This window comes from Lepidochelys kempii, chromosome 1 (genome assembly GCF_965140285.1).
Source record: "Lepidochelys kempii isolate rLepKem1 chromosome 1, rLepKem1.hap1, whole genome shotgun sequence".
NCBI lineage: Eukaryota > Metazoa > Chordata > Testudines > Cheloniidae > Lepidochelys > Lepidochelys kempii.
This window is the reverse complement of record NC_136380.1, coordinates 254,287,632-254,300,029: the sequence shown is the minus strand read 5'-3', so window position 1 is coordinate 254,300,029 and position 12,398 is coordinate 254,287,632. Positions and strand designations below refer to the sequence as shown.

General features: G+C 46.2%; 1 protein-coding gene across 1 annotated transcript in view; it reads right to left on the bottom strand.

Moving 5' to 3' along the window:
• Positions 1-11,176: 11,176 nt before the first annotated feature.
• POLR3B (RNA polymerase III subunit B) overlaps positions 11,177-12,398 on the bottom strand; it is a 122,477-nt gene continuing 121,255 nt past the window's right edge. Inside the window, exon 28 of the mRNA XM_073324277.2 lies at positions 11,177-11,739. Within this exon, the coding sequence (XP_073180378.1) occupies positions 11,610-11,739 (130 nt within the window). The 3' untranslated portion in view covers positions 11,177-11,609. The remainder of the gene's footprint in view (positions 11,740-12,398) is intronic.

Genomic DNA, 12,398 nt, shown 5'->3' with positions numbered 1-12,398 from the left:
TTTGATTTTTGACCATTTTTTAATTTTACATGAGTTTTCCTAATGTTTTAGTGTTATCAAACACAATTTTTTTTATGAACAATTTGTTTGAGTGAACTAAAAAAGCATCTAATATTTGGTCTGTCATATTGGACCTCTGTGACGAAAGGATACATTTGAAGCCTGAAAGTGTTCTTTCAAAAACTCACTTGTGTTCCTGCAACTGCCCATACAATTTTTGCCCGTTGATACAGCTCAAGCATGACATTTTTATGATGGATCCCCATCAGTTAATATGTTTTCTGTCTTACTGAGACCTGGCTCATCTTCAAATTAATCAAGAATTGGCCCAATCTTTTTTGGGCTTTCCTTCATCCCGATCTCACTATCTTTTCAGAGGTTTAATGAGTTTTATAAGACGTTCCGATTCATCATCTGATCTTTCAGTTTCAGACATTCATTCTGTGACATCATTATTTTAGACTGCTGCCTGAAGCATTTCCATTTGCATCCACGTTCGGGTTAAATGAGATTTTGCCTGGACTTCTGACATAAGGGGTTGATATCTAGGATCAAGGCATATACGCGAGAGAAAGATATTTTCAGAACAGACTTTTTTTCTCATTTATTCATTTAAGTCAGAAAAGCTTCTGTAAAAGGAGAAGAGAGTTTTGGTGTTTCCAGGTAGCATTTTAAGCAAACACCATAAAAAAGTCACCTGGGGTCAGTTTTTCATACTGAAGAATCTTTGTCGTCACTTTAGTAGGCTTCAGTGCAATTGCGATTCTTTCAATGGAGGTGGGTATCGGGCAGTGCCCCAGAGGGTGGGGTGCAGGGTAGGCCCTGGGGCTTGCTTCGGTGGGGAAGTGAGCTTGGGACATGGACCCTGCCTCAAGTGGGGCAATTGGAGGGAGGAGGTGCTCCAGGATTGCATATGGGTGGGAGGCATCCTGTCTAAGGGGGAGGAGGGCTGGGGAGCAGGGGGGAAATTCATCTATCTCCTATGTCCCCTTTGCACAGGTTACAGGGCTGTAAACTCCCTTTAGAGAATGATCCTGATGTAGGAGACCTCTCTGGAAGGTATAAAGCCAGCTCTGTCCCATCCCCCCCAGTGGAGGGGCTCCCTGCAGTGGAGCCAGAGTGTGCCTACATTCCAGCTATTCTGCGTTAGTACACTGGCTCCTAGAGGGCATTGCGTTAGGGATACAGGTCAGCGCCAGCCTCAGGGCTACTCTAACCTGTGAGGAAGGCCAAGCAAGCCCTCACCAGCCACAAGCTAGGGGAAGCATTCTCCTTGGGGGGGGGGAAGGGGCAGGGTGTCTCTGCACCAGTACAACAGCAATTTGGGCCTGGTTGATTTAGTTTCCCAGATGTAAAATCGGGATCATTCTTACACAACTGACTTACCAGGCGTGGTATGAGAGTGACTTGTGAAGCACTTTGAAGGTGCAAAGCACTGCTTATTAGTTTCTCATTTCTTCCCATCACTAACAAATGAAAAAACTGTTACTAACCTTCCATAAGTCTTGTTCTTCAAGATGTGTTGCTCACGTCCATTCCATGCCAGGTGTGTGCATGGCGCATGCACAGTTGCTGGAGATTTTTACCTCAGTGGTATCCATTGGGCCAGCTCGAGCACCCTCTGGCCATATGCGCCAGTGTAAAGGGCCCTGCCGACCCAGCACCCTCTTAGTTCCTTCTTGCCAGTAACTCTGACAGAGGGGTAGGAGAATGAGTCATGGAATGGACCAGAGCAACACATCTTGAAGAACTGCTACAGAAGGTTAGTAACTAAAGTTTTCTTCCTTGAGTGCTTGCTCATGTCTATTCCACGCTAGGTGACTCTCAGACAGGACCTTTGGAGGTGGGCGCAGAGTTCATGGACATGCTGACTGTAATACTGCTCTTCTGAAACCAGCGTCATCTCAAGCCTGTTGGGTGATGGCATAGCGGGACGTGAAGGTATGCACCGATGACCAGGTTGCGGCCCTGCAGATGTCCTGGATTGATACCTGCACAAGGAACGCTGCTGATGAACCCTGGGCTCTTGTGAAATGAGCAGTCACAGTGGCAGGACGTGGAACCTTTGCCTGCTTGTAACAAGTTTGAATACAGGCCGTTATCCAGGATGAGATTCTTTGGGATGACAAAAGGTAGCCCTCTCATCCTTTCCGCTACTGCTACAAAGAGCTGCGTGGACTTCTTGAAGGACTTCATTCCCTCAATATAAAAGGGAGGGCCCATCTAACATCCAACGTATGAAACAGATGTTCCTCAGTGGACTCGTGAGGTTTTGGGAAGACAGGTAGAAAAATGTCCTGGTTGTTGTGGAATTGCGACACCACCTTTGGCAGGAAGCCCGGGTCAGGGCGCAGCTGGACCTTGTCCTTGAAGAACACCTTATAAGGGGGTTCCGACATCATGGCTTTGACCTCAGAGCCTCTTCTGGCCAAGGCGATTGCCACCAGGAAGGTGACCTTCCAAGAGAGAAGCAGCAGGCAGCATGACGCTAATGTCTCAAAGGGGGGGGGGCACGAGCCTCACCAGGACCAGGTTTAAGTCCCATGGGGGGATTGGATCATGAACCTGAGGATAGAGTCTTTCCAGCCTCTTCAGAAACCTTACTGTCATCTCACAGGAGAACACTGATCTGTCATTCAGTGGAGGGTGGAAGGCGGAGATGGCTGCCAAGTGAACCTTAATAGATGAGAGAGCCAGACCCTGATGCTTTAGATGGAGCAGATAGTCCAAGATAGACTGAAGAGAAGATCAGGATGGAGAGAGATTTCGTTTAGAGGCCCAACAAGTCAAGTGTTTCCACTTGGCCAGGTAGGTAGCCCTGGTAGAAGGCTTTCTACTATCTAGCAAGACCCGTCAAACCTGATCCAAGCAGGCCTGCTCTTCAGGGTTCAGCCACTCAGCAACCATGCAGTCAGGTGCAGGGAGGTGAGGTTAGGGTGAAGCAACTGGCTGTGGTCTTGTGAAATCAAGTCTGGGAGGAGTGGGAATGTGAGTCAAAGAGGTCTAGAAGCTTGCTGAACCAATGCTGGCATGGCCTTGCCAGTGCTATTGGGATAAACTTCACTTTGTCCCATTTGATTTTTAGAAGGACCTTGTGAACCAAGGGGGTCGGTGGGAAGGCAGACAGCAGGCTGTCTGCCCGTGAGAGCAGGAAGGCATCGGAGAGGGAGCCTATGTTGTGACTGTGCAGTGAACAGAACTTTTGGCATTTCCTGGTCTGTCTGGTGGTGAACAGGTCCACCTGTGGAGGCCCCCACCTCTGGAAGATGACATGGATGACCTGTGGGTGAAGAGAACACTCGTGGAGAGAGGAAAAAGATCTGCTGAGATGATCTACCAATGTGTATTGGGCTCTGGGGAGATTTGATGCCTTGAGGTGAATGGCGTGTTTCACACAGAAATCCCACAGCTGAAGGGCCTCCTGGCCCAGGGCTGAAGATCGAGCCCCCCTGCTTGTTGATGTAAAACACTGATGCAAAATTTTGGTACAGTGTTGTCCGTCAGGACCTGCACCACTTTGTCTGAGATCTGGGGAAGAAACAACTGGCAAGCCAAGTGTACTGCCCTGAGCTCGCTGACATTTATATGCAGGGAGAGTTCTTCCTGGGACCAAAGGCCCTGGGTCCTGAGACTACTGAGGTGGGCTCTCCACCCCAGGTCTTACATGTCTGAGACTAGGGTTGTCAATAGCTGAAGGGTAGCAAAGGGTACCCCTTCCATTATGGATCCTGGGTCTCTCCAACAGGCCAGCAAAGTGAGAACTAGAGGTGGAATCATGAATATTGAGTCCAGGTGGTGTTTGCTTGGGGAGTAGACTGATGTCAGCCATATCTGGAGGGGTCTGAGGCATAGCCTTGTGTACTGCATCATGTAGGTACATGCTGCCATGTATCCCAGTAGTCTGAGGTAGACCCGAGCAGACCCGTGAATTGGGTGAATCGTGACCTTGGAAATCAGGTCCAATATAGCTTGGAATCAAGCTTCTGGCAGGGAGGCTTTGGCTGGGTCAAGTCGAGCACTGCCCTGATAAACTTTATTCTCTTAATGGGGACCAGGGTTGACTTCTGCTTGTTTATTAACAGACCCAGTGCCTGGAAGGTGGCCTGGATTGTACTGATGATGCACTGCACCTGAGCCTGCAACTGCCCTTTGATCTGCCAGTCGTAGAAGTATGGGTAGACTTCTACACCTCAACACCTGAGGAAGGCTGCTACCATGGCCATACACTTTGTGAAGACCTGTGGGGATGCCAATAGGCTGAAAGAAAGAGCAGTGAATTGTTAGTGGCATTGACCTACTACAAACTTGAGAAATCTTCTGTGTCTGTGGAAGACAGATGTAGAAATGAGCATCCTTTAAGTCGAGGGCAGCGTATCAGTCTCCTGGATCCAGGGAGGGAATGATGGAGTCCAGGGAGACCATACAGAATGTCAATTTCTTGAGATATTTGTTGAGGTGACACAGGTTCATGATGGGCCATTAGACCCCCCTCCCACTCCGCTTGGCCTTCTGGATTATGAAATATCAGGAGTAAAACCCTTTCCTTCTCAAGTCTTGAGGAATCTCCTCTACAGTCCCCACACGTAGGAGGGCTTGCACCTCCTGGACGAGAAGCTGCTCGTGAGAAGAGTCCCTGAAGAGGGATGGGGACGAGGGGTGGGATGGAGGCGTGGATGAAAATCGGAGGCTGTAACTGTTACCGTACTCAGTACCGAACAATCTGATGTTATATATGATCATATTCAGCTGAAGGGCAACAGGTGGTCCAATAACAAAAGGGAAGATGGATATGGAGTTAAGACTGGTATATTGCCCTCAGGCATACCTCCAAAAGGTCTGCCTCACCCAGCCGGGTTATCTGTGAGAACCCAACTGGAAGGCTGAGGTAGGAGGAAGGGGTTGGCGTAGCTTATAACCCTTCCCTTTTCTTTTGTAGGGCTCCTGCCCTGAGAGGCTGCTGGGACCTAAAGTACTTCCTGGAATCTGGGGGCACATAAAGGCCCAGGGAACAAAGCTTGGCCCTTGAATCCTTGAGGCTGTGAAGCTTCGAGTCGGTCTGTTCTGAGAGGGAGGTGCCCTCAAAGGGGAGGTCCTGGGTGGACTGCTGCACTTCATGAGGGAGGCCAGAGGATTGGAGCCATGAACAGCGCCTCATGGTGACTGCCAATGCCATAGTCCTGGCTGCTGAGTCAGCTGCATCCAGAGCCACCTGGAGGGAGGTCCTCGCCACAGTTTTGCCCTCCTCTAGGATAGCTGTGAACTTCTGCCTTGACTCCTGCAGAAAGGAGTCCTTAAATTTGGACAATGAGTCCCACAGATTAAAATTGTAGCTCCCCAGCAGTGCCTGCTGGTTGGAGATACGTAACTAGAGACTATCTGTCAAATAAACCTTACGTTCAAAAATGGGTCCAGTCTCTTGGCCTCTTTATATTTGGGGTTAGCACTCGACTGCCTCTGTCTGTCCTGCTCATTTGCTGCCGACACTACCAGGGACCCCAGGGTGTGGGTGCGAATAAAGGTACTCAAACCCATTGGCTGGGACATAGTATTTCTTCTCTGCCCTTTTTGAGGTGTTGGGGGGGGGGCAGAGAAGGAGTCTGCCACAGTGTTCTGACAGGGCCCATCACCACTTCGTTAACAGGCAAGGCCACTCTGGAGGGAGCAGCTGCAACTAGCATGTAGATTAGGCTGTCTTCTGACCCCTTAAGCTCCTCAACCTCCAGACTCAAGTTCACAGCAACCCTTTTCAGGAGCTCCTGGGGAGCGGGTTACTAGGGCCTGCGACTGCCTCGTCTGGGGATGAGGAGGAGGCCTGTGCCAGAGGCAGGGCTCCCTGCTCCTCATCTCCTTCCACCACGTCCATTGGGGCCACTTCCTGAACATCGGCACCGGGGTTGGTATCGGAGTCAGGTCTGTTGCCAGATAGGAAGAGACGGGAGCTCACCTTTCTGACACCACCGAGTATGAGAGGTGGGAAGGAGTGACCAGTACCGGGGGAAAACCCCAAGAATTCCAGTACTGCCACTGCATTGGCCAGGGACCAGAGGGCTGGCACCGAAGTCTGGTGTGTAGGCTGGGTACTGATAAGTTTTGGGTGGAGCGAAGGATTCCCCACCAGAGTCTGAAGTGGATTCTTCCTCTGGAGACCATAGTGGTGCAGTACCAGCTTCTGCCTCTGGGCAGTGCCGGGGAACTGCTGCCTCGGGATCATGGAGGGCTTGCCCCGGATGGTGCCGTGGTGTTCGGTGCCATGGTGGAGCTCGCTGCACCTTGCTCCTTTCTGTCCTCAGTCGCCTTGGCTGACGAGGGGCCTTGAGGATATGGAGAATATAGGATATTGGAGGATATTGCGGAATTGGGAGGGGCAGCGGGGCCTTTGCGGCTTGGAAAGCCTCCGGGATCGAAGGGGCCAGCAGACGCCTGACCCCATGGCTGCTCCCGAGAGACGGTGGCAGGTCCTGTACTGGACTCAGCATCTAGGCAGAGTCAATGGCGTCATCAGAGGCTCTGGGGAGGATGAGTGGCCTGATGCAGGTCTCACTATGCTAGTCGCTCCCCTCTTGTTCCTCCTCTGCATGGGAGAATGCCCTCTCTCAGTATGTTGTTTCTTATGCCTCTTCCTCAGCACCAGGGATGGGGAGCAGTGCTGGGAAGAGCACGGTGCCAGGGGAGCACTCTGCATGGTTGTCAACGTTGATTCTCAGCGTTGATTCGGAGGGGCTCAGCTCCGAGGCCAATCTGAGGGCCACCTCCATAAGAAAGGCCTTCAGCTGAATGTCACTATCCTTTCTCGTGCGGGATTTGATGTCTCTGCAGATCTGGCACTTCTCTTTAATGTGAGACTCCTCCAGCCACTTTAGGCAGCTAGCATGCAGGTCACTCACTGACATCAGCTTGCCGCATGAGGCACACAGCTTGAAGCCCAGGGACCAGGGCATACCCAGCCCTTGGGCGAAAAGTCTCTCGACGACAGGGACAATTACTAACAGTACCATATACACTAACTAACTCTATACACTGACTGCAATAACTATATAAAATATGAACAGAGAAAGTCCAAAACCATTGGGAAAGCAGCCTTGGTACAGCAAAAAGGGTCATTCCAGCAACCATCATGTGCGGTAAGAAGAAACTGAGAGGGCACAGGGCCAGCGGCACCCTTTATGCTGGTGCATTTGCCAAAGAAGAAAGTAAAACACGAGCCTTTTCCTTAGTCCTTAAGATAAGCATTACACTTTTAAACAGCTTTTTTTCTGTGAAAAGTGTCAAATTTTATCATTTCATTTTAAAATTAAGAAATGCAAGTAATTATTGAGGGCAGTTTTCAATTTCTCATCAGGCCAAGTGTGTGCGTGTGTGTGTGTGGTTCTCCTGGGCTTTTAAGCAGAAAAGAGTAACACCTATTCTGTGAGCACTGCTGCTATCGATTTGTATATCCCAACTATATGTTTAAAGGGGACTCTGGCATTGCCAAGGGTCTGTGGTGAATTCTCCATCATTGGACATTATAAAGTCAAAATTAAAGGTTTTTCTAATATATATTCTCTAGTTCAAAGAGGAATTAATTCAGAAGTTTTATGCCGGAGGTCAGACTAGATGATCACAATGGTTCCTTCTGGCCTTAAAATCTCTGAAGACAAATACATTGAAAACAAACCAGTTTTACCTAATATTATTACATTTAGATTATTTTAAAAGATGTTGAAAAAAATCTTTTCACTATGTATTTGCACAACATCCTGCATGAATGATGAAACAAGACTAGCCAGTTTCACTTTTGTTCATAGTTAATTTCACTTTCTGGTTACAAGGCACAAGCACAATGCTGGAGCGTTTGGGAAGGTTTACATGAAAACGTCACTGAAATTTTTTATAAAGGTGCTTTTAATGATCTGAATGGCTCAAAAATGAGGCTGTTTTTTTAAAGCCTGAACAAGTGATTAGCTAAACCCAGCTTCAATTACAGCTACAAGTTCTGGATTTTATGAATAAACTGCACCTAAACATCTTTCAGCACCCTTTTTAATTTTATTTCTCATAATTACACAGCATGATTAGACATTTATGGTATTTTTAAGGGACAGTTTCAAATTCATCCCTGTAGACCCAAACTTCATTTTGCAGTGGAATAATAGACTTAGTTTCCAGCCCAGACTTCTGTAATCAAGTTTAACAATTCTACATTTTTAATACCGTCAAATCCCTTGTATCCTCAAAATAAATGGGATGATTTAAAATGATTTATAGGGTAGGTATCCCAGCTAGCAGCAAAATACATGTTTGCTTGTGCTAGAAAGTGGACTGTGTTCAGCATTTCAGCTGGGAGTCATATTAGTGACCTTCATGTTGAATAGTACTTCTGGTAAAAAGCTTCTCCTGGACACCAAGTAGGAAGAAATAAAGAAGCTGGAATAGAATGAAAACTTTATGGCGCAGTTTCCTAACCACAGTACCCTGTATGAAAGCCCTGAGAGCAAGTATTTGTTTGGAACATTACATCTCCTTCAGTGATTAGACAAAAAGTCATTACATGGCTGTTTTGAGGAAGCCCAGTCATGGCATGGGAGTCATCAGCTGACATTAGAACGGTGTGTGACGGCATTTCACTTTACAAAGGGAAGATCAACTTGCAGAATGCGGCCAGATACAGCATTTCAAATGCCTTTCTGAAGACTGTGTGCGAGTTCCACAGAGCTGCAGGGAGGAGATTCTCAGTTAAAAGTAGGGTAGCAACTTGAGGGGCTTATTTCAAAGCAGAGTTCTTCTGAGGGCCATGGACGGGGATCCTCTGCCCCTGCACCTCTACCCTGAGAAGCATGTCCTAGGAGTTTGTCTATAAATGGTTCTTGAGTTATTTCCTATATTTGCTCTGCAGTGCTGATATCATACATAACACCATCTATCATTCCAAAGTGTCTTCCTAGATCAGTAAATGTAGGTGATCATTCTTAAAACACACGGTGTAAACATAGGTAGTAAAATATTGGATTCAACTGAATTCTACAATCTTATTACTCTCCCACTGTATGAGAGGCAGCTCTGGATGAAAGAAACCTGGATTTGACTTTACCTGGATCAGACGGTGGTAGGTGTTTATTGCTGGGGCACGGTTTTAGTTGAATTGGTGGAGGCAGCATCTATTCTATCTATTGAGATACACCTGCCTATTGCCACAGACTCTTTATAGTCTCTGCATTCTACTGGTTTCAGAGTAACAGCCATGTTAGTCTGTATTCACAAAAAGAAAAGGAGGACTTGTGCCACCTTAGAGACTAACCAATTTATTTGAGCATAAGCTTTCGTGCAATGCTAGCAATTCTCTGATAGCTACTGGGGTCTGTGCTGCCTTTTCTCCCTCATCTTTGGCTACCCATCTTTCCTACCTCTCTTTCCTCTCTAGCACAGGCCTCACAATCATTATCCCATGACTTTGCCGTCTCTAAGCTCAACTGCTGTACCATACTCTTAGGACTACCCTTCAATGTCACCAGAAGCCTGCTTTCTGAATGGGGTAAGCTATTATGAACACATTCCTTTGCTCCTGCTGATCTCTGCTCTGGCTACCTGTTGATTTGCAGATACAATTTTAGATGTTGCTTACAACTTTCAGAGCCCTGAATGGCCTGTAATTCACCCCAGACCATCACAGCAATTAAGACAGGACTAGGCAGCATGAACACCTCAGTCAGACTATATTTTCCAGGACCCAGGCCAGAGCTCTCTGAGGGGAAGGCCCTAGCATTTGAAGCTCACTCCCTCTGGTGGTCCACCAGAGCCTCAATTTGGCAGTCTCTGGGAACAAGGTAGGTGCACTTATTTGGCCAGGGCTTTTCATTCATTTCCCACCCCCTTCTCACAGCCTGGCAGCAGAAAGGTAATTTGGGTAGAGCAGTGGCTCATAAGTTACCCTTTTTGGGGGGCATGTACAATTCTGTACATTCCTTAACTTTTTGTTAATAGCATCTTGTTGTTCAGGTCACAGGTGACTAAAAAACCCCCAACCTTTCCAGGTCCAAATGTTCTTCTCTGAATTATCCAGACTGTTATTACTCTGACTGCAAAGAAAAGAAGAGATCCACCCCCTCATTTGTGAGTCTGATTGCTCAGACTTGGTTCATTAATCAGGACACAAAGCTACTTCTCTAAATGTTTGGGATGCAGCTAAAAATAGCAAGCCAGTTCAGTAGCACCTCATCAGAAAATGTTCAGGACTTATCACTTGTCCCATTCCCCCCCAGAGGCAGAGCCATTTATGCAAGAAAATAAGGAAGACAAGTTTACTGAAATTTCTTGGCTATTTAGGAGGCTGATGGGTCTCTCAAGATCTCCACTATGCAGCTAATGTTACTTTCTTGCTTGTGATCCAGACTGCTCAGCTATTTCTCTCTGATGCACCTTGAAACCCTGATCCAACAATGGCATGCTTAATTTTGACTTCAGTGGGACTATTCGTGTGCTTAAAATTAAGATGTACTTATGTCTTTTGCTGAACCAGGGCCCAAGTGTCTTCAGAGTGTTAATTCCACCCACAGCTTTAGCTCTAGGCCCTGTATCTCATTAACAGAAACATAGCTCTTTTTCCTTCTCTAAATCTTCTTAGGTCACTCATGTCTATCTCTCTGCCAGCGGATGATTGTCCTTTACAGCATATTTTCTAAAGCTTGGTCACGTTTAATTTTAAAATCCCAATTTTTCTTTTAAACAAATCCTGGGAGACTCTCCATTATTAGCTATAGCACTTATATCCTGTTTTTTCAGGCCTTCAACCCTTGGAAGGCAAGCTATTATGTACTAAAATATTACACTCAATAAGAATCAAAATATTAATCTGTCTCTATAAACCAAATTCTGCCCTCGGATGCATGCAGGCAATCCACTCTCAAACTTCACTGGAAGTCGTGTATGCCTAGCTGAAGGCAGCATTTGACCTTATATTTGTATTACACCCCACACACATGCATCTTTTCTTTACTTGCTTTCGGAAAATATTGTTCAAAAAGGTTGTATGGAAGTTTTTCAGAAAATGTGTTTAGTCTCGCCAAACTGTTTAAAGATTGTAAATAAATGCTTCAGCGCAATAAATTTAGCAATTTTGACCCTTCAAAGTACTTACCATACCATCTTTTACAACATTAACACTGGGTCATGAAAGCAAAACACAGGCAATATACTTGAAAATGTTTTTATTAGTCTTTCATACACTGTCAGTCTGGAAAAATTAAACTAATACTTAAGCAATATGGATAAACTGCTGTAGTCAATAACCCCTAGGCCCTGATCCAGAGAAGCACTTGCATCCTGAATGCATGATTATCACATACTTAAAAGTTACATGCGTACAGTGCTTTGCTGGATCAGGGCCTTATTTCATAATTGCTATATATCTCATTCATCCAGGCTGCCTGAGTCCCCACCATTTGCTCTTGATGTTCTCTACAGCACAGTCTCCCAGTCAACTTAAAATAGCAAGGGGGGAAATAATAAGGAATTCATCAGCACTCCTCCCTCCCTCCCCCACTCAGTTTTAACAGTCACTCCTTTTCCCAGAAATTCCTTCCAGTTCTGCATACTTTATTTAAAATTTCTTCTTAAATCTTTGTTTTGCAGGCTCATTCATTGTACTTAGCCAATTTTAGCCTGGGTATAATGTTCATAGACTGAAGTTCTTGGAATAATAGTTTACAGGCATATGGAATCCGCAGGGATGAGACATGGCAAGACGACTTGCAGTAATGGCACCTAGGGAAACAACAAAAACAAATTCATTGCAGGTTTATACATAAAGCTCTGCTACAATTATCAAATGGTTCTTGTATCCCACTGCATGTAAAGAATACATTTTCTATGGCCTCCATCTCAGAATGTGCTGAGCACTCTGGCCCTGTTGCAATATGTAAGGATGTGCATATCTGTAAGTCCCTAAATAATCTCATTGAAGCCAACAGGATTACTCATGTGTTTAAAATTAAGCCTGTGCTTTACTGGATTGGGACTGGAGTGCTCAGCATCTTGCAGGACTGAGTGCTATATCCCCCTCACACGCAGGGAATAGGGCCACTCAAGAGACAGCATTACATAGACAGTGGTCAAGCGGATTCAAAATCTAAACATTTGGCTAGTTGTTCAGTTTCCATTCTACTCACTTTCAAAACGGATAGAGCACGGAGAAGGGGCCTTCAACCTTTGTTTTCTCACCTGAGATTTCTCCCATTACCAAAAAGTGTCCCAAATCCATTTATGCTCATTCTTACTAGGCTGAATATTTCTCTCTCCTCCAGCCTCCACAAACAAATAAGCAACCAAAGCAGCGCAGGTTGCAATTAAAATGGGAAATTAGTGAAGCAGCCTTTAAATGTTCCCGCTACTGGTCACTCAGGGTAATAGAATCTTATGATAAT